The sequence below is a fragment of the Patiria miniata genome, unplaced genomic scaffold, assembly GCF_015706575.1.
Source record: "Patiria miniata isolate m_02_andy unplaced genomic scaffold, ASM1570657v1 HiC_scaffold_22, whole genome shotgun sequence".
NCBI lineage: Eukaryota > Metazoa > Echinodermata > Asteroidea > Valvatida > Asterinidae > Patiria > Patiria miniata.
The window spans coordinates 252592-274361 of record NW_024037061.1 but is presented as its reverse complement, the minus strand read 5'-3'; the positions used below and the strand labels follow the sequence as shown (position 1 = coordinate 274361).

At 39.5% G+C, this 21770-nt stretch overlaps 2 protein-coding genes across 3 annotated transcripts in view; one reads left to right on the top strand and one right to left on the bottom strand.

Annotated features, from left to right (window-relative positions):
• The window catches only part of LOC119730730 (relaxin receptor 2-like), a 60813-nt gene that overhangs the window by 19421 nt on the left and 19622 nt on the right, over positions 1-21770 (bottom strand). For both annotated transcript variants that reach the window (XM_038203749.1, XM_038203750.1), the window contains exons 2-14: positions 19842-19935; positions 18387-18545; positions 17174-17260; positions 16013-16177; positions 14099-14182; positions 13174-13441; positions 11713-11784; positions 10379-10450; positions 10136-10207; positions 9042-9113; positions 8303-8374; positions 6858-6929; positions 5583-5654 (exon numbers count right to left, since the gene is read on the bottom strand). In XM_038203749.1, coding sequence (XP_038059677.1) covers positions 5583-5654; positions 6858-6929; positions 8303-8374; positions 9042-9113; positions 10136-10207; positions 10379-10450; positions 11713-11784; positions 13174-13441; positions 14099-14182; positions 16013-16177; positions 17174-17260; positions 18387-18545; positions 19842-19920 — 1346 coding nt within the window. In that variant the 5' untranslated portion in view covers positions 19921-19935. The remainder of the gene's footprint in view (positions 1-5582; positions 5655-6857; positions 6930-8302; positions 8375-9041; positions 9114-10135; positions 10208-10378; positions 10451-11712; positions 11785-13173; positions 13442-14098; positions 14183-16012; positions 16178-17173; positions 17261-18386; positions 18546-19841; positions 19936-21770) is intronic.
• LOC119730731 (ovomucoid-like) lies at positions 1089-5201 on the top strand. Its single transcript, XM_038203751.1, has 3 exons — positions 1089-1681; positions 1816-1865; positions 4862-5201. The coding sequence occupies exons 1-3, from the start codon at positions 1642-1644 to the stop codon at positions 5030-5032; spliced, it is 261 nt and encodes an 86-aa protein (XP_038059679.1). The 5' UTR covers positions 1089-1641; the 3' UTR covers positions 5033-5201.

The window sequence follows — 21770 nt, the reverse complement described above, 5'->3', positions numbered from 1 at the left end:
TTTCAAAATGGCTGCCATTGCTTGTTATTCTACCAATATTTTTTTCCAAAGGACAAGTCTGCGATGGTCCTATAGCCAGATATCTTTCTCATGACATACTCTGGCTGTGTGCCAAATGCCATGCTTGTATCATCAAAGGCACAATCCCATCACCTATCTGCCGTACCAGCGTGGCAAATCTACAAAGTACCATGGTAACAGCGACAGGAAGAATATCACATTGTGTGATCTGATCAACCATGCTTCCATGATCGGTTTTGTCGTGTACGTGAAGTTGCTTGACATTTACTACCGGAGTTTGCAGGCGGTCAAAGTTAGGTAAATTTAAAATACCAAAACAGCGTAATTATTACAAACAAATGTAATTTCTTCCAACGGTTCAAGCCTGACATAAACATGATCCATTGTCCAAGACTGTGGCTTTTTGAGACTTCAGCACGACCGTCCGTTATTACATATTGAATTATAAGTGATTTAAGGCCAAAAATTGACAGAATACGTTTATCTATAACCTTAGAACTGAATTGAGCGTTTTCTTTTTTTTTGTGACGCTGAGGTATTGCCTTAGGAGCGGTTTTTTCTCAAATATAACTTTTCACGGAATCATCTCGGAAGGCTACATATTTGTTTACACGAAGTATTAAATATTAATATTTTGTTTTCACCTTAACTAATTGCCTAACCCATCTTCCTCTCATATCTTAATTAATATTTCGTGCGGTGTAGTCACGAACCATTATAGTGCCGAATATTTATCATGCACACGCAGACAGAAAAAGCCATAACACATTTATTTTTAGATAAACATATGTTGCATAGACTCCAAGGACATGGCTTCGTCAAACTCCACATTGAAGTCTTTCGATACTGATTCTATTTTCGAGCGGCCACAGGTGCAGCACCAGAACCGCACTACAAAAAAAAAGTTAGATCATGTTTTCCAAAAGCCGTTTTGTTTGTGTGTGTAAAATCGCGTGACCTTTACTTCAGAGTTTACCGAAAGGTCAAAGTTAGGTGAATTCAAAAACGAAATATATATATATATATACATATATTAAACAAAATATAAAAAACAAATGGAATTTTTTTCCAAACGATATAATGGATGAAAAAACTGAGTAACAATTCAAAATGCCAAGGTTCCAAATGATGACGTGATCAATTCTAGGGAGCCTATTTGAATTGATCATTCCCCCCTTGTTTTATTCAAATCCATCACTCATTGCTCAATGTTGATGATTGTGGCACAAATGCTGATATCACCCACAGTCGTTGATGTAGGCACCCGAATGCTGTGACGTCATCAAACCGGACGAAAAAAATCATCCAATCGTGAACCTTATTGTTCGGTTTTGTTTTTCCAGTGAAAAAAGGTCCACAATTACATAGACCAACACTTCTTGCGCTTTTACATATAGCGGAGATATAGTATATAGCGGTGATTAGATGATAGATATCTTACGTCGGCATCTGCAGCCTATATAGCTTCCCCGCGTTACTGGAGATAGTAGACAACGAACTCGCTGCGAGACACTGTACCAGGTCCAAAGCTCATCTAATTGTTAGAACACCATCCGACGAAACCAGGACAATTTCCAGAAACATTATCCTTTCTTCCTGTTGTTTTACACCGAACTCACCATGCGTCTGTTAGCGTTGGTACTGTGCAGCGTATTTGCGGGTAAGATAGCATTATTCATCTTTTCTTTCAGCGAATCTTCTTGCGCTATTCTGTTGTCTATGAAGATGAAAGATTCATTTTTTGTCAATGCTGTTTTAATTAAAACTGTTATATTTTATTTTTCTTTTCAAAAGCTTTGGGCCTTTCTGCTGTCTGTTCTGCAGAAAACTTTCCACGTCAAACGGTGAGTGAAAATGGTTTGATAGTACGTTTTCTTTTAATTCATTAAAAAAGAAATTTCATTCTATTCGTGAGGTTTCAGAGAGTTGTTGAAAGAATTGCGGTTTCTAAGTCGCAGTTAGAGCATTCGATTTTGTTTCGTTTGTTTCAAATTAGCGTGTTGTCATCATTTGTTGTCCGAGATGGTTCGTTGTTTTTTTTTTTTATTTCGGACCGAACAGGCGAATTCGATGTAGATTTGATAGAATGGCATGAATTTGCAATTTAACTTGGCATACAGTGAAAAATTGCCTGGGTTAATTTTACCCAAGAAGAGTGAAAACTGCAACTACCAAAAATTGGGTTGGAATTTCTGATAATTCAACCAAAACTTGTGGTCATACAAGGTGATCTTCCAGTCTCTAAATTCCAAAGAGTGAAAATTCACTCCATTCGAGTGAAGATTCACTCCCACAGTCGGAAACTAGGGACTAGACGTTTTAGAGTGAAATTTCTTCAATCGTAAAGATCGAGCTTTCACTCGAGCTTCGACTGAAGTGGTTCATTTTCAGACTATTTCAATCGAAAAGGACAGTGATTTTCACTTTAAAACGTCTATAGTCCCTAGTTTCACTCTTTTGAATTTAGAGAGTTGTGACTTCAACTTTTGGAACGACCCAATTTTGGGTAGTTGCAGTGCCAACCTTTCTTGGATACTTGACCTACGCATTTTTTTTCAGTGTGTGTATATCGACAAACGCCATTTGTATAGGTTTTCCCAACGAATTTCCGAATTTTTCTAATCAGTTTCATTGTCAGCCATTCAATTTCGCGTGAGTTTTGCACATGTGGTCAAATTGGGGTTTCTTTATCATTTTGGGTTCATTCAATTTCATTTTTAGGCAGCCAAGATTTTGCTCTGAATGTTCGTATTCATTTTCGGGCAGCCTATTTCGTTTTGGTGCATTCAAGACTTAACTTGTAGCAATCTTAAATTAAGTCTTTGCAAACTTTTGACGGTTGACGCATTCAAATTAGCGAACATCTGTGCGCTTGTAACGTATAACCATGCTTTTCGTTTCTTATTCGTTTATGGGCAATCGCTTTCATCGTTTGGTCATTTAAATTAGTAAGATTTTTTAATCGATATATTTTCGTATTTTTCTCCGAGGTTCATTTTCCCCCAAAAATCACGATGACTGTAAAATTTACAATGTTACAAATTAACTGATATGAGGGAAACAAGATGTAGTTACGAATTTATTAATTGAAAGGGACTAAGATAATTTCTTTTTCACTGTTGAACTTTTCTGACTTGTTTAAACGTTTGAGCAAGGGGCATCTTTACGTTGACGATTTCTTGACGTGCAAGACATGGCGACACTTAATGTTTGGAAATGGTTGTACCATCGGGAACACTTCTTTTGCGTTATTTCTTAAATGTTTTCTTGCGTATGTCTGGCCGAACACTTACCGTATTCACAGGGCCCATGCAAAGTCAGTTTTTAATGCAAACCTTGAAAATACATCTTTGTGTCAAATTTAACCTTGTTTGCAAAGTTTTATTTTCCATTTTGAGGGGTGTATTTGGTGCCTTCTCCGTTTTATGCTAATGCAAAGTTTCATATTCATTAGAAAACCTGTGATGGCATTTCGGGCATGATTAATGTTACACGACTGTTTCAGCAAAAAAAGTTGCTAGAATTTTGGATATTTTGCTGTCATGAATTTCTTTTATTTGGTGATTATATGATGTGTCAGTACATGGCAGTAAGCCAATGACCAACCCTTTCCCACAAATGTTTTCAATTAGCAAATTTTGGATGAATAATTTGAAAGAAAATCCCCTAAACTGAACAGTGTCTTCCTGAAATGACATCACAGTGACAGCGCGCTCATACGTAGTCCGGAAACGCATGGAAAAAAGTTTAAAGAAGTGCACTTTTGCAGCAAGATTAACCCAAAATAAATTGTCAAATGTGTAGTTTTCTTACATTTCACAGTAGTAAAGAGTTGCACAATAATAATTCCTGAGAAAAAGTCATTGCACATACCCTTCAATTACGAAAGAAAGGCATCTATGGATTTAAGTCATCAAATCTGATTTACGCTAAGGACACGTAGGCCTATGAAGTCTTAAAAGATGTTTGACAAAATGTGAAATATGTTTGCCCATTAATGAAAACGAATGCCCGATCAACCCCTTACTAATGGTTTAGACGAAATTGAATGAACAACGCAAAACTTTTAATAGGAATGCATCTTTGATAGGGACGAGTGAAGCTAAAAGGCGATAGAATGCTCGGATAGTGAAATTGAATGATTCTTTTTGATTGTCGAATGCCGATCTGCGTGATCTTTCAATTTCAATCTAAATTGAATGAGCCAGGCGTTAAATTAAATGAAAACTTGGTGAAATTGGCCGGGAAAACCTATATTAACGATAAGGAAATCAGTATCTATTTATAGAAATGTATATATGCATACTTATTCCATTGCACTTTCGTTTCAAATGGATACTTCCAGTAGGTTGGCGAGTGGGGGATGGGGGATGACCAACATACCTAATTTTTTCTGGCCATAAACATTCGAAGAGGGTTGGGGTGGCGGAGGGGGGGGGGGGAGGGGGGGGGGGCTGGACATTATCTTCCTATGGGGCGCTGTTCAAATCATGGTAATTATGGCAGACAATAGCGACAGATAAACGACCACTCTCGAAAAACACGGTTTTAGTGAAAAATACACAACTATCGTGGACAAATTCAGCTCATGTTCTACCACCAATCATGGTAACTCATAGGACTGTGCTTTTCTCAGGTTTGCACATTTCGAGTGAGGGTGCAAGGGGGTGCGGTTGGCGGGGGGGGGGGGGCTACGCCCCTCCCATCCCCCACACCCCCACCCCCGTAGCTACGCCGCTGTTTTGTAATAATTAGGTAGGCCACTTTTGAGAAAATGCAAATAATCCTAAATGCTTTTCAATTTTGGAAAGTCTTATTTCACATGACATATTTGTTTTAGGACCTTGGATACTGCAAGAACCTCGGAGATTTGATGTGTACCTTAGAGTACGCCCCAATATGCGGAAGTGACGGGAACACCTATGCTAATGTTTGCGCCTTGTGTGCTGCGATCGCACACGGGGACGCATCCGAAAGTGTTACATATGTCCCCGGAGAGTGCGAACGATAGAAAGTGTGACCTCATCAAACCCGATCGAATCACCTCCTACTATAGCAAAAACCGACTTAGATTTCAATACAACTAAACTTGAGAAAAATGCACACTGAATAATAGAAGGGTTTCATAATAAGTACAACGATCGATCGATATCTCTAAAAACAACTTTTATATTGACTGGTGTTCCTAGTTATTGAAAACTGACTAGCAATTTAGTTAAACATGCAAAGTTTCATACTATATGTCTAGAAAAGGTAGTTGAATTTGACTCCAATTTTAGTTATTTGCATAACTACTTTTCAAAACTGACTAGAAAAATCTAGTCAGATTGACTGTTTTTCAGCACGCAGCTGACCCCGAATGGTTCATATTTAACTGATTTCTAGTCACATCTGACTAAATTTTTTGGGTAATCATTTTCTATAAACTCTTGCAATGTAGCTTACATTGAGCTTACTTATGTGACACATCTACACATTTTCGTAGACTGGTTCCCGTCTCACAACCATATATCGTCACGGAGACGGATGCTAGTCTCTGTTTGTTGTCGTGTAATACTTACAGGTCTCTTAGCTTTGTGTTGGTGGAAAATGAACCGCATTCAATACTGCTGATGTCGTTACGGTGAATGTTCCTTCGAAAAAAAAGAGAGAGAAATGATTTGATGTTTAGCTTATTCAGTTTTAGAAAACTGTTAACAATTTTTCCTGTCATCATTTGAAACTCTAGACCATAGCTAGCAGTTTTATTTAAGTGAAAGAAACTTACATGTACCGACTAGACCAAAAATGCTAAACGCTGATAAGAAGATGAACAGGAAACTTGCAGAGTTTATTTTATTCAAAAGTCAATAATCCCTAACGATCCTTCCTGCATATTTTACAATTCTACAGGGTGAGTAAAAAAAAGAAAACCCAAATGGCAGGGTCATTTTGGTTAGGAAGATCAGCATGTAGCACTTTTAAAATGTGGGATATAAAAGTTTAATTAATAAGCTTTCTTTTAGTGCAAGAATCATTCAAATCATTAATGTACTTTTTAAGTTACGGAATTTTAAACACAACTACCGTTTCAAAGATTTGTCCACGGATCACAAAAAATATTAAGTGTTCTTTTAGCAAAACGAAAACAATTCACATAGGGATGTGTGTCAATTGTTTTCGTTTTGCTGATAGAACACAAGCCCGAGGCTTTTTTTGGTGATCCATGGGCAAATCTTAAAAACAGTGTCTGTGTTTAAAATTCCCGATTGTTGGTCGAGAGCCCGATATTATTAGAGGGCCTAATCATTGTATAACCATGTATACCTATAGAGGGATGTTTTGTTGATCGAAATCGTTGAAAATGAATAATTTTTGACTTGTTTTGACTTTTGGACCGAAGCAGTTTGGTTGCTTTTTTTTTTTTACACCTAAAATGACTTATGAATGGGAACAAATATGTGCTTGGTCGGTATTAAATAATGGTGTTTCCGCAAACCTTTCATTATTTAGTATCTCCACCATGCAAAGCCTCAAATCTTACTTATCTGGTCGGTATTTAACACTCTGTTTAAGACCGGTTGGAGCCTTTGGCGCGGGTAATTATCAGCATTCCAGACTCCAACCGGTCTTAAGCAGAGTGTTTAACACCCCCAAGCACACATTTACTCCCTTATTATAGCTGACTTATCTGGCTCAGAAAGTGTCTCGACTACAAAACTGATAGTTTGAATGGAGAAGTAGGTGACGTGTAAGGTGGTGACGGAGTAAGGTGGTGGTGGGGATAACGACAAAAAGAATATTACTTGAATTTCTACGTGGTATATCAAAAGTTGAAATGGAGGAATAAAGCTTACAAGGATCGGAGATCTCTGAGTGGTCTGAAGAGTTCTGCTGGTATTGACGATAATCTGTTTTGTGAGATGTGCCTGCAAAATATGAAGATGTGGATTTGTAGCAATATAATTCTTGCCGAACAACAATACGTAGTAAAACTCTGAGCCCCTAGGATGGTTTTACCATAGAGCAAGGACCCAAGGAGTTCGTACTCCAAGACTTCAAAAGTAAAATGATGGTCGCCGCGCTCGAAAGCTACAATAGAAAGCACCTGGCGCCAGCTTGCTCAGTTGCTCACTACGCTAATCTCGACACAATAGAGATCCGCGCTCACTAATGTCAAAAAAGGAGTTTGCATGGCTTCGTAGACAGTACCATGGTAAATACGCATGCGCAGTTGTCATACATCGCTAAAAATGAATGATTTTGAAGTGTTTGTTCGGAGTTGGCTAATACTGGCTAACAATGTGGTCAACATCACTGAAACAATCATTTCATGAAGAACAAAATGCTCTGTACCTTTAGTGTGAAAACTTGTGAAATTTTCCAAAAAAACACATTTCATCAATGATATATTGCCAATTAAAATGTCTGAAAATACATGAAAACTTATCTGAAAGAAATCCAATTTATCTCCAAATTACAGGGACAGATAACGCTTTTAAGCACCAACAACTGCACATTGCTAACTTGAGTTCATAACTCACATCTAACAACTGCGCAGTTGTAATAACCTATCTTGTCGTAAAATATATTTTTCAAAAAAGAGCAGCGACGTGACATGACTTATTATGCAGCATATAGGGAGGTTGTTGGTTACCAACTAAAAAGGCGCCGACGATCATCGTGTTCAAAGGCCGCTGGCATTCACGCTTTGAATGGTCGAGGCTTGCGGTCACAGTGCTGTAGCTATAGACATTCCCGAGGGATTGGTATGTTAATGGTCAAAATGTAAATCGCCCAAGAGTTCTGACTCCTTGGGTCCTTGCTCTATGGTTTTACACTTTGGTTATTATACAAATAATGAATGTTTATAAGGGCAATGGTAAGAATAACTTGGTGGAATGTTCAATTCCACGTGGCAAAGAATGGAACATTCCATCTGTCACCGAATGAAATTATTCTTGCCATTGCACGAATGTGAAACATTCATTATTTGAATAGTCACAACACCTGAATAAATCCTCGTCATCTAATTGGTCAGAGCCACCAATAGTGTGGCCGGGCAATCGAACTACTATTTACCGTGGAATAGAACTTCTATTTTTACGGTGCGGCTGGGACGTGGGTTTGGACGAATAATTCAATGACACGTGATCAACGACCCACCAATCCGACGACGGGGATTTATTTAGGCGTTGTATAAAAATAATGACCTATTTAAACAAACGAAACAAGTAAATACATCACAATATACTAACAAACATTGAATTTTTAAAACGATTGTTTTAAACTTCTCACTCACATGAAGTAAATCCTGGACGAATCTTTGAATACCCCCGTCTCGATTTCAGCCAGCCGATTACCTCGTATATCGCTGGAAAAGAATAAATAAATAAACAAACAAACAAACAAATAAACACCCCAACAAACAAACAAACAAATAAACAAAGCCAAGAACCCATTTTTTGTTTAAGTGACGTCGCAATAAAGGCAGGCACTGCTTACACCACCGTATTTTCCAAAATAAAATTGGTTAAAGTGGTCGGAAATTGCCTCGATCGCACCACAGAGCTTCTAGAATCCAATAAAATTTCGGGGCCCTTAAGCGGGCCTCGTAATTTTTGGGACCAACTTTTTTGGGGAAAAAAATGTTTTTGGGCCCCCCAATTGTGTTCTGGATCCGCCCTTGTTAGGAAGTGTCAGTCTGCCATCTAGACTACCGCATTGAAAGACCAAAAGTACACTATGATGTTGGTTTTCACATTTCAATTACTGGAGGAAAGCCAGAAGTTTCCTCGGCCGTGGAGGGCGGTTTGATCAACATATTTTTTCTCTTAAAAATATTTCGAAAAAAAGGAAAAGGATGGAGTCTCTAATAGCGGAAAATTACATAATACCCATGTCAATAACATAACAGACAAATATTTGAAATGAAATCTCAATTCGTCATTTTTTTCTCGATATTTTCTTGCTCTCTCCCGGCGTCATAGTCTTTTAACAAAAAGAGTAAAAGGCTGTTATTTGTCAATTATCATACTTACAGATATTCCAAGTTGTGCAGGCCGAACAGACTTCCTCTGACAAGCCTTGTGAGGATGTTGTACGATAAATCTCTTTGAATGGGGACGGGAATAAGAAAACGATAATTTATAGGTTAATAATTGAATATGTCTAACGGGAGCTAAAGAGTGTGCCACTTCGATAAAATTATGCGCCTATCAAATGTTTCCCCCCTCCCCCCCCCCCCCTCGCTGCCCCAGGTCCGATGTTGGGATTTGGTCACGTTTTTCATGCCCCAATATGGCGATTTCGGGAACTGAAATTACATTGTTAACATTGGCGTACTACATGGAAAGGCAATCACTAGTGCGTCCACGTATGTATGTATATCGGGGCATGGTCGGGGATTGTCCCTAAAATTTTGCCCGAGGGGTGGGGATTTTGTCACTTCAAAAGTGACAATCCCCACGTCTTGGGTGGGGCAGCCCGGGGAGAGGGGTGGGGAAACAATTGAAAGGCGCATTGCACTTAACAGAACAATTTCTAAACAGATATCATATGTGGATATTTAATGCCTTTTTAACTCCGATTTCTAACAACCCCCATCCCAACAAAACCTAAAAAAAATCATCGTTTTGATAATATCAATATCATGTTCAAGTCGCAACTTCTCCATCTTGGACACTATGGGCTTATTCTAGGCCTTGATCTCGGGCATGCACCAGAATTATTTAGAAGCCTTTTATGTAAAAAATAAAAATAAAAATTAAAAACGTTGGCGTGATATCATTGGCCTCGAGGCAGAACACGCAGCTACACTGAAGCGAAGTCCACGTTCCGAAAAATCCCAAGAAGCTGAACTGGGGACGTAGCCAATATTTGGAAAACGAAAATGATAATTCTCGGTATTAAAAACAACAACCTCAGTCCACCATTATGCATAGCGATAACGCAGGGAGTTCCAGTAAAAACGTGCCTGCACACTTTCTCTTCAGAATAAAAGATATGACAAAAATGGTCTCCCTCGATTGCGGTGTGTCATGTGTTAGTCTCGTAGATGATTTTGAAAATCTTGTCTTTGTTTGAGTTAAACAAATGGGATTACAAAGAAAGGTATTGTTATAATCAAACTCACAGAGTGACTAGACGGTTTTGTGTTGCAAACATTCTCGGCGGCACATCTTCCAAATCACAGGCAATCATTCGTCTGCAAAAAAAACAACAAAAAAACAAAAACAATCAAGTTACCTTTTTGTTTATTGTTAAAAGGCTTGTATTTCGCATCGATAAGTCTCCGGTTTCTCTTCACAAAAATCATTTGAACCATTATCACTTTACCTCAGTATCGCAGGAGTTATCGTTGGTGGCATATACTCACAATGTTTGTAAATCTGTCAGCGATTCAAAAGTCCCTTCCTCGACGTTCTGCAGTTTGTTCCTGGATAGTAACCTAAAGAAATCGACATTAAAAACAGACACGGATGTTATGATTACTGGAATCGTCAAACACAGACAGAACATCACTTCGTTTGAATAGGCCCGTGTTTCATTAGAGAACCATTTTAACAAACTATTTTGAGAAGCAGAGATACTTTTGTGTTCGACTTCGACAAACAATAATGACCGGATGGGAGATTCATATACTGACTTGCCGCGGCGCATCATAAGCATGCACAAAGTAGTTTGAAAACGTCCAATGACATTTAGTATGGGCCTTATGCACGAGTCGGCCATATTGAATTGAGAGCGAGGTAAAATTATAATTTTTGGAACTTTCGAAGAGAAATGAAAGCAAATTAAGTCTAATTTATTCCAGTCTGCTTGAATGAATAATTTAAAAATTTGTAATTAAACATTCCTTAGTGTTTAAAGCCAGATTAAAAGGCTGCATTATGCCTGCATAAATAGTCGGGCGCCATCCCATTCAACAGTTAACACTTAATGAAATACATTCAGGGAACTCGACAAAAATGGCCAACTCGTACATAAGGACCATTGGCACTGTTTCTTACAAGGTTAATAAGAAAGACGAAAAAGGACTTAACATTCAATAATTCCATGTTTGTCGATGTTCAGACGGCAGCTCGCACTTACAGCATTTGGACGAAATTATGAATTCATTGGTAGTCCCAGGTCAAAGTGCAATGTTAACAAAACACTAAATTCACTAAAACAGAGTCCCCGATGGCGTTTTTGACTGACACCGAAGAGCACAAAGAAATCAGATAAACCTTTTAACGAAGTGGGATAATGATGCCATGAATTCATAGGAGATGGTTTACCCTCTCAGGTTTCTGCGATTCTAAGATAGAGGCGCTGTGTCCAAATGCAAGGAGGAGTTAGCGTGTCACCACCGGAAAGAATCCATGCCGATCGCCCCAACCAAATCGGCACAACAGCCCCGAACAATGGCGGACTGTCACTCGCTGGACTGATTGAGTGTATAAGATTTCATAGTGTTTGTGGATCATGAAAGCTCGGGCTACGGGGAATTGTTGGACAGCGTATTACATTTCATAGGCTTAGCACCGGGCCGTTCCGTCAATAGCTAGTCCAGACACATATCTTGAAAATGTGCTGAGAATGCGTGGGCTTGGCAGTTTTTAATTGTGGAGTTTTGGTGTGCTTCTGAATCGATGCATACCAAAAATGTTAAAATCAATATTAAAACAAAAACAAACATGTTCAGTATAACCGACGGCATGTACTCACAGTTGACGCAAATGTGTCAAGTGTTCCATGTCTTTTTTCGTCAGGCTGGTAATTTTGTTATCTGACAAATCGCTGGAAAGGACAAAAAAACAACAACAGTGATACGAAGTACGATTAGGATATGCTTTTAACACTTTTAATTTTCATGACACGAACTTCACAGCGAATATCCAGCTTTTGTAAATTGTGTACTGGTGTTTGACTTGGTAAAAAAATAGAAAATTTAAAAGCACAAAAGGAAAAAAAACGTCTTTGTACAATTTTGAAAAATAATGTGGTAAGGTAAAGAACATTTTGGTGTCTACAATAAGCGAGTTTGGTATTCCAAAATAGTCTGGTGGGATAACCGCGGCAGATAAATGCACACAAGGCTATGGGGGACGTGATAACCAAATCTACAGGCCTATTCTGTGAAATTGTTCGTGCAACCGAGAAGAGATGGAACTTTTGTCGTACAAAGGTTTGGACACACAGGACACCTAAAAACACTTCGCTGTCCAAACTCTTTTTGCAAAAATGTTACTTCAGAACACGATGATCGCTTCAACTTTGCTGGTTTTAAAGAAAAATCGGGAAATCTGGATGTGCACATGAGCAGTTGGAATACCGAACTCACTTATTACGGATACAAATCTAAACATCGACACCATTTATGAATGAAAAATCGCAGACCATATTCAACACCGCTAGAATTTAGTGGGCACATTCGGCAGTTTTTGCATTGTAACTGGACGACTATACAAATAGGGAAAGTCACCAAAAGTGCGTATCCGGTGTCCGGCTGAATAACATGTGACTTTGAAGACAGAGCTACGCTGGTAATCAGAGATGATATGAAGAGGACACTGGATTGAATACTTCATACAAAAGTGGTATTCAGTATCTCTCTATTTTGCTTTTCTGTCAGGAATAATGGGCTAAGTGTACGGTCATTTAGCCGCTTCCTTTGGTATGGTGTTTCATTTGTGTACTTGAAGTTGGGTGCTGATTGATAATATGATATAGCAGTGGTGGAATTCCCTTTGGAAAAAAAAGTGCAAAGACTATATTGAACTGCTTAGTTTCTGGCTTTGGACAGACATGACAGATAACAAAAAAGCCTAAATCACGCCCAGATTAATCAACGTTACAGTGTCTTGCGTTCTAGACGGCGCCCTTATGATTATTTTTGGAGTCGGTGAGAGTAACATTAATGGCTTTTTAAATCGGAATTTTTTTTTTTGGTACTGAGGTTTAAGTTACCGTTTAATCAGAAATAATGGGGTTAGCTGTAACCAGTGGCGCAACTACGGGTGTATGGGGGGGGGGGGGAGGGGGGCAGTGGAGGTCCATGCCCTGGGTCCCCCCCCCCCCATTTTAAATCTTGAAACTACGATGATACTAGTATTACTAGCTTACAAGAATCAAAAGTCGAATTCGCTTCTTCAACATGATTATTAAAAACAAAAGATTCAGACTTACAGTGAAATGGTTTTGTTAGGGAGGTTTCTTGGGAATTCGGTGAGTTGTCTAGCACTGCAGTCCAGCCTGACACCGACGACTACGCCTTGCACTCCCAACCCATAGGGTATCCCGTCAGTAACATTGGTCTCCGTGCCAACGTCATCGACACCTGCGCCCATAGACGCATCTCCAGTCGCATTGAATGGTGACGCTAAGGACGGCAAGTCCTTCCTTGTCTCTTCAATCTCGACAAAGCAGTCACAGGATTCGGGGAATGTGCCTTTCTCTTTTTTTAGACGGGATAAAAAGAAGTTGTACAACCATTAGATTGCCTGGTTTTCAATCCTTAAATGCGCTGCGGAATCATTAATTTGAAGAAAGTAGGCCTACTGGAATTCTGATTACTATTAGTATCTCAAGGGGCCACTAAAACAGATAGGTCTAATTGCGTTTGCCTAGCAGATTGCAGGCTGAATGGCGCCTGGCATGCCTGATTGATTAAAATGCTGTGTAGTGGAACGGCATTACAGAGGGGGGGGGGGGGGTAGCCTATGAGCGGCCTATTTAGACTCCAAAATCAAGAAGGAATGCTTAGTGAAAGAATATGTAGCTTTTGATCTTTACAATTTAAAATTAAAAGGGGGTAATACGCCAAGCCATACAAATGGAGTCAGGTTGGCGGAGCGGTACTTTCCTCGCCTTCCACCGCTGTGACCCGAGTTCGAATCCCGCCTGGTCAATATAATTGGGTTTTCAGTCCCTGCCTGATTCCGTGGGTTTTTCTCAGAATATTCACCGGGGTTCCCCCCCCCCCCACATCTAAAACTGTATAATTTTTTCACATTGTCTTCTCTTTACTGGGCCCCATGGGAGACCGTGGATTCCACTGAATGGGCTACCCAGTTAAAATTAAGAAATACATAATGTAAAATAAATAAAATACCACATGGAATTTCTCTTCGGACGTCTTCGTCTTCCGCTTTATCCCCAAAGAAGTCATCCCACATCTTGGCTAAATTCCAGTCTCCTAAGGCAGTGGAAAAAAAATAATAATAAAAAGACCTCTCATGGAAACAAAAACCGAAATGTATGTCTTTATATAAAGAGCACGTGTACTGCACTGAGCTTTAAAAAAAAATGTTGCTGTAAAAGACTTTTTTTTCACGAATCGGCCATATTCAATTGAAAGCGAGGTAAACTCTTCATTTTTGGAACTTGTGAGTAAAATCGAAAGCAGTGAAATATAAAGTCATTACAGTTACATTACAGACTTGATACCAGTCCGCTCTGATGAATATTTTGAAATTTGTGATTAAACAAACCCTAATATTTTAAGCCAGATTTATTTTAAAAAAAAAAAGAGTTGAAAGTGAGGCTTGAAACGCACTCCAATCATAAAATAGTCTGGTACAATCCCATTCAACAGTTTACAATATATAAAATAGGTTCAGGGAATACGATCCAAAATGGCTTCCGTGTGAATAAGGTCTATTGAGATGTTTCGTGTTATGTACACGTATGTAAGCTTTGCTGGGATACATATACAGGGATCTTCATCACTGATGCGGATCTGATCCTACAACAGGAGTCGTACGGACAGTCGTTCTTTTCTTAGGTTTCACAAGTCTTGTTTTTGTTTCAATTGATTTATCGCTCAGTTTGACAGGACGATACGGGTTAAAAGGTTGCTGTTCCTTTTGATTTCCAAAGTGAAAGATACTATCAAAAGGCCACTGACTCCTAAGTTACTCTTGCGACCTGTGACTTCATTCGTCATCGGGCCCACTGCGCTCCGGTATAGTGGCAGCGCTACCGGGGGGCATGGGGGCGGGTAAATCCGCCCCCCCCCATTTGTTTCTTTGCCTCCTACCCCATCCCCCCCCCCCATCCCAGTTTTCCGCCAACGCTTTATCTACAAATAGATTAATTATGTTTATTTTCGTTGCTGTTATTCATAACCGAGTTGAAGATACAGGGAGTGCATCATCGGTTCTGTTGACACATTTTGGGCCAATGAAAACATTATAAACATTCATTGATAGACAAAAAACACGTCACAAGTGCGTTTTTACAGCCGTAGATACGGTAGTGTGCAACCAACGTCTTTGTACATTTGTTATATGCATTAATTTTGGTATGACACTATTCTGCGGTTTGATATAATTTATTTCTCATTCATAAAAACGACTACACTTCTAAGTTGCTCTAGTGGCTGTTGATTTCAGGACAATTGACTTCCCCCCCAAAAAAAAATTCCTTGCCCCCCCCCCCCAAAAAAATTGTTAGTCTGAGTATCAACCGTTATCCACGGAGCCAAGACTCCTGTATATAACATCTGATATATATATATATTAAGCATGCATATTTATGCGATCTCGCACCTCAACCAATCGGAGTCGACTTTACTAAATCGTGACGTCATTTCAAATCAGGACTAAATGTTTGATTGGTCAATTCGAATTCGAACAGCCGGGCGCGTGCCGCGTAACATAATACAGAGCGCGTGACACAGCCTTAATTTGTTGCTGTGTCTAGGTCTTTATTTAATCCATGTTTACGGCGCGACAACGGTGAACAACCGAAGACCTAAAGCGCCCGCTGATTGATCAAAATCTAGAGGTCAAGATGCGATTGTCTTGCATAATAAATCAGCGAATCTGCGCCACGGTCTATTACCTAGACTATATTGCCCTCCTTCACACAAATTGAGAGGCTGGCGCCACCACTGACAGGTGAACGAGAACATTATCTTGAACAGGTCATGAAGGTACATGGTTCGTGGCTACCAAAAGCACATCACTGTCACACCTCTATGTCATTACAATGTAATTGGATTCTCATAACAGAGTCCACTTACTGCACTCTTCCAGCTCCCACTCATCTGACCCGTTATCACAGTCTGGTTCCCCGTTACATATTGCTTCCTGAGGAACGCACTGCGTGGAGTTAATGCACGGAAAGTCCTCCCCGCAATGCCCGTGCGCATCGAACGATCTTTGCGGCAGTGGATCGGGGCTTAAACCTGATGGAAGAAATTCGAGAATGAAGTTTAAAACGCAACACGTGCGAGTGCACAATAAGCTCTGGCCGTGTTGCAGGAAATGTTGCACGAAAGTCTTGTATGAAATCGATTTAAAAGTTCCCTGTCAGAGTTTAAAAGTGCGACGCCGATGGCACATTATGGAACACCACACTTTTGGTCAATTTTCGGGGACAGACAGACAGACGGACAGACCATCCGTTCGACCGTTCACCAAGTAACATGTAGAAGCCAGAGTTTTGTAACTAAAACAGCAGTAAATATATATCTCAGCTGATTCTTCAAATTGAAGGAGGCCGGTTTTTTGTTCTTGATATGTCCTTCAGCAAGCTTGTTTACGTCAATTTGATTTCATCAGCGGAAAACTGGAACATAATACAGAGTTATAAGGTAAACATTGAACAAATGGTAATAAGATTGACGGTAAGGGTGATGATCACAATCTCCTAAATTTGTGCACACTACCTGCGGAGTGAAAGTAGAGAGATACAAGAAATAAAACTATAGATGTAACTACACTCAACCAAAAAAGAAAGTCCCCCTTTAATACTTGTTTGTCTAACTCAAAAACTACTGGGCACATCTTGCTCAAATTACGACTGATCAGTACAGAAATTCCTTAGCAATCCAGCCACACTCTGATAATGTGTACACAATTATGCAACTTATGACAAATAATACTGAAAAGAAAGTTGCACTTTTGTATGCGTGCAAGGTGAGTGTGAACCACAACTACAAAACTGTTTTCGGTATCATTAATGGTCATAAATTGCATAAATTTGTACAAATTATCACTGTTTTGGGTCAAACAAAGAGCACGTCTGGATTGCTAAGGAATTTCTGTACTGATCAGTCGTAATTTGAGCAAGATGTGCCCAGTAATTTTTGAGTTAGACAAAGAGTTTTAAAGGGGACTTATTTTGGGTTGGTGTATAACTAAGACTGTAACTGCATTGTAGGAGGTTGTGAACATATCACCTTGATTTACATCATCCTCTTCCTCCTCCCCAGATTCATCCTTTGTGCCGAAGAAATCATCCCACATCTTCGCTAAATTCAAGTCTCCTAATGACATGAAGGAAAACAAAAAAATAATCACGGTACAGTAAAAGTAGAGTCTGTCACGAGCCAATGTGGCCAATCAGGCCGGCGTTTATCTCCAGTTTCAGTAGCATAAAACGACTGAAAATATTTCCTTTACCCTTGGATGGGATGCTAGTCCATCGCAGGTTACTTTCCAGCTAATGTCGGTACCCACTTATACTCTTGGATGGGGAGAGGCAAGTGGGGGTGAAGTGGCGTGCTCAAGGACACAGCATATGGCCAGCAGCAGGATTTGAACCCATGACCCTCTGCTCATGAGTCACAAACCTAACCACTAGGCCACAGAATGTATCAAAATAATGATGAATTTAGAAAGAAAAAATATTTAAAATAGTAGCTCCTATTTTGTTAATGATAACTTATTATGCGCTTAAGGAAAGATTATTTCTCAACACAATGCTGTTTTTCCTATCTCATTTGGACATATACATTTAGAGATATAGACAGTTAATTGAAAGGGCTGATATGTCAATGTGGTCCAATTTGCAGCAAAGTGGATGATTAACATGCCAGCAATCTCTCTGTTGGCCAACTTGCCTATTGTTCTTTGCCAATCAATATTTAGTTTGAATCTTAGATTCATTGAATATGTAACTCGTTTGCATAATCATTGGAGCATAAGTTGAGGTTTTTCCAATTCACTATTGATTGGCAACGAACAATAGGAAGGTTGGCCAATAGATAGATTGCTGACATGTTTAATCTCCTTTCATCCACTTTGCCGCAAATTGGACCACATTGACATATCATCCCTTCAATTAACGTCTATATTTTGTCTGGATGTAGTTGTCCAAATGAGTTAGAGAAAACAGCATTGTGTTGAGAAATAATCAATCTTTAAGCGTATATAAGCTATTATTAAACAAAAAAGTAGCTGGTATTTTTTTCTCTCTAAATGTATCTTTTTTTATACACACTGTAGTCGCGAAAGCTAAGGAACGTCTGTTCCAATTTCGCATTCAGCATATTTTGCAAGCTCAGCAGTTACCCAGAGTAAAGTGGGAAGCACTTATCCAATTTGGTCACTAAATCCTAATTTACCTCTGTGTGGTAGACGTAGGTCTATATCAAGCAGTGAGTTACTTACGGCACTCTTCCATCTCCCATTCATCCGAGCCGTTATCGCAGTCCGGTGTCCCGTCACATATTGCATCTTGAGGTACGCACTGCGTGGAGTTCAGACACGGAAAATCTACCCCGCAGTGCTTGTGAGCATCGACAGTCCTGCGCTGAAGATGCCTTAGAGCTAATGGAAAGGATGCAAAGAACAATACACAATCATTCACAGAATTGGCTGCATATTAAATCACTACTTAAGAACGCTGCACTTGATTTTATAGGCTGCAGTGATCTTCAGCACATAATTATTGTGTACAAGCATTACATTCACTGTGTGGACTTCCGAACAAAAGATGTCCACATAAACCAGGTAGCAGCGACGTTGTGCGGACTTGCCCAAGTCCACACAAGGTTTCCCCTCTCTGGTAAACAGGTAGAGGCAGTTTTGGGTTAGGTTTATTCGTGGCAAAATGAAGAGAAACACTAAAGGGAATCATAGAAAAAACTTGGGTTGAAAGACTTTTCACAGTGAGAGTAAAATGATTTTGTTCACTGGTTTCTTAACTACACGAAAACAAAGGAAAGTCCACACTAGGTATGTACAACAAACGTGTGTTTTTACTAAGGTTTCTGACAATCTGACCAAAACAACAACCAGAATTCACAACCCAAAACCTCTGTGCCCGGAAGAAGGGCATATGAGCGCTCTGACACGAACATCACTTTCAAGAAAACTGCACTTAAAAGCTCCAATGTTCCCGCGTGTATTATGAATCCAACATTCTTCCAATATTCTTTGTTAATTTCCGACTGAAACTTTACAATTTCATTGAAGTAGAGACTGTTTTCTGCATGTGCCCTTTTAGCTGGGAAAATGTTGGTGTTTACGGATCACGAAGTGCCAGCAGGCACACGACGATTTGTGACCTACTGAGGCAAAATGAGGAATGTCCCCCAAAACCTTGTTTTGAGTAATCGACGCCTGAAGTCGGATAAAGTAGACAAATCATGTCACAATTACTATTGGTTGTTTTTGTATTTTTGAAAAGTCAAGGTGTCCAAGATTCACACTATGCATTTATATTGGGGAAAACATGCAAAAGTGGAAAAACTGAAGAAGGTACTGCCGTTGGCAGCGCCATGATCTCGAAATGAGTTTGGTGAAGATTGGCGGACACTGTCGAAGTTCTTCCGGCATATCTTTGAAATAAATTCAGCTACAGAAATAAACTTGGCATCATTGGAAAGCCAATGATTTGCGCTTTAACATGATGTACATAACATGAAAAGTCAAGTGTGGGGGTTATTCCTCATTATGCTATGGCAGGTCACATTTAATATTATATGGGGTCTGTGCTCACTAGCAAGGGTGATTACTGGGCCCGGCGAAGCACCACTTGTCGAAAGTATCCTCTTTTTGCATCTCTTAATAGATGTACTTTAGCTCAGTCTTAACATTAAACTTAACAAGATGGTAACTTACCACTATCTTGTTTGACTCGTCTCGCAGCACACACGTGGAGTATCAAAAGCATCCGAAGAGCGTTGCGTAGTTTATGCATGCCGCGGACCTATAGCTGCAGGAATAATAGTTTTAACTTTCTTATTAATATTCCCAAGAGTCACCGGCCTGAAAAAGGTTCCCCCCATAATTGTGTAGTTTGTCCCAAAGTACTCAATTCTTATTTAAATTGGTTCCATTATTATTTAAATCACCCACGGCCAATCACAATAGCCGTAGTCAACGGGACCCGGGTTAGCGTCATTGCAATGCTGAATCGGGACAAGTAAAGACCATGTCATTATTTTCTTTTTCTTTTCCAGTTTATCCAGGTTAATATTATGTACTTTTACCCTTTACAGAAAGCCCCCCCCCCCCAATACTTTTTGTCCAACTCAAAAACTACTGAGCACCTCTCGCTCAAATAACAACTAATCAGTACAGAAATTCCTTATCCAGCCATACTCTTTATTTGGCCAATTGCGCCAAAACAGTGAAAATGTGTACGAAATTTTGCAATTCATGACAAATGCTACCAAAAACAGTTGCACTTGTGTATACGTGCAAGTTATGGAACTTCTGTACTTATCAGTTGTAATTTGAGCAAGATGTGTCCAGTAGTTTTTGAGTTAGACAAAAAAAGTATTAATGGGGGACTTTCTTTTTTGGTTGAGTGTATTCAAGATTCTTAATTATAGCATATAGGGTATTACTACAAAGTCAGTTACATAAGGTCCATGTCATTCACTTCTCGTTTATACACTGTGATGTCAAACATTAATTGCCATTCACGACACAACCTGCACAATATAACATTTGATTTTATGAAAACCTTGGAAGACAGGAACATTTTAAAAAGTAGTAGACCTCTAAATATAGACCCAGGCACTTTAGTAATGAAAATGTGGAAATCGAAGTGAGTGATGATGAGGCAGTTTGCCCATGATTGAGGAAGGAAGTGCAGGCCTGACGCCAAGCAGCCTTCATGGTCGTCAAAGTGTTACATGTTGCTTCTGTATCAATCAATAGTGCTTTCAAGCTTTCAATGTACTATCGTTCATGTTATATTACGCTTTATTATGGGGTATTACACTGCAGCTGCCTTAGAGCCACCTGAAGATAGAGACACTTAAGATGCACAAAAGAATATTTTATTGTCAGGAAATTGGAAGAACAGCCGGGTCAAATTGGAAAATTGAGACATGAATTGGCAGACTTAAAATAGGAAAAGCCTGAACAAATCAGTATCTCTTTGTTGATATCAAATACCATATCTCATAATAGTAATTATCTTATGATGGGGGATTTCATTGAAAACATGAGATTACAACGTGAGATCAAAGACTTTTCTAAGGACACTGACATCAGTGGCGTAGCTAGGACTTTTCATAGGGGAAGGGAAAGGGGCACCAGCTTTTTGTGAGGGGCACCAAGGGCGGACCAACAACATTTCCCCTAAATTTCCAAGCCATCACAAGTGCTACAAATTCGAAAAGCGGAGAGGGGGACCTCTTTTGAAGCTGGAGGGCGTTCTCTTTTCTTATTAATTAGTTCATATTTAATAAAGACGTGCGGTTAAGTATAAAATAGTAATGAAGATGAAGATTCCTCTTCATTTTCACAACTCACAAAGGTAATTTAGAAAGACTCTTCCTTGGCAAGCGGTCAATTTTCGATTCTATTGGTAGGGCCGGGCGGGGGAACCTTTGGGGGGAGGGCGCACTGGGATTTTTTTTTGGGGGGGGGCAAGTGTCCTCCCCCCCCCCCCCCCCGGTTACGCCACTGACTGACATACACACAAAAATAAAAATTCAACATCATCTAAAACAACATCTTTTCCGACAATGCTTGACACAAAAGAGGAACGCAAAACATCTGATTGAGAAGGGCACAAAATATGCTAATAATGAT

Coding starts and splice junctions, on each gene's coding strand:
- LOC119730731 (XM_038203751.1), top strand. CDS start 1,642: ATGCGTCTGTTAGCGTTGGTACTGTGCAGCGTATTTGCGG. Junction 1,682..1,815: donor ACTGTGCAGCGTATTTGCGG/GTAAGATAGCAT, acceptor TCTTTTCAAAAG/CTTTGGGCCTTTCTGCTGTC. Junction 1,866..4,861: donor AAAACTTTCCACGTCAAACG/GTGAGTGAAAAT, acceptor TATTTGTTTTAG/GACCTTGGATACTGCAAGAA.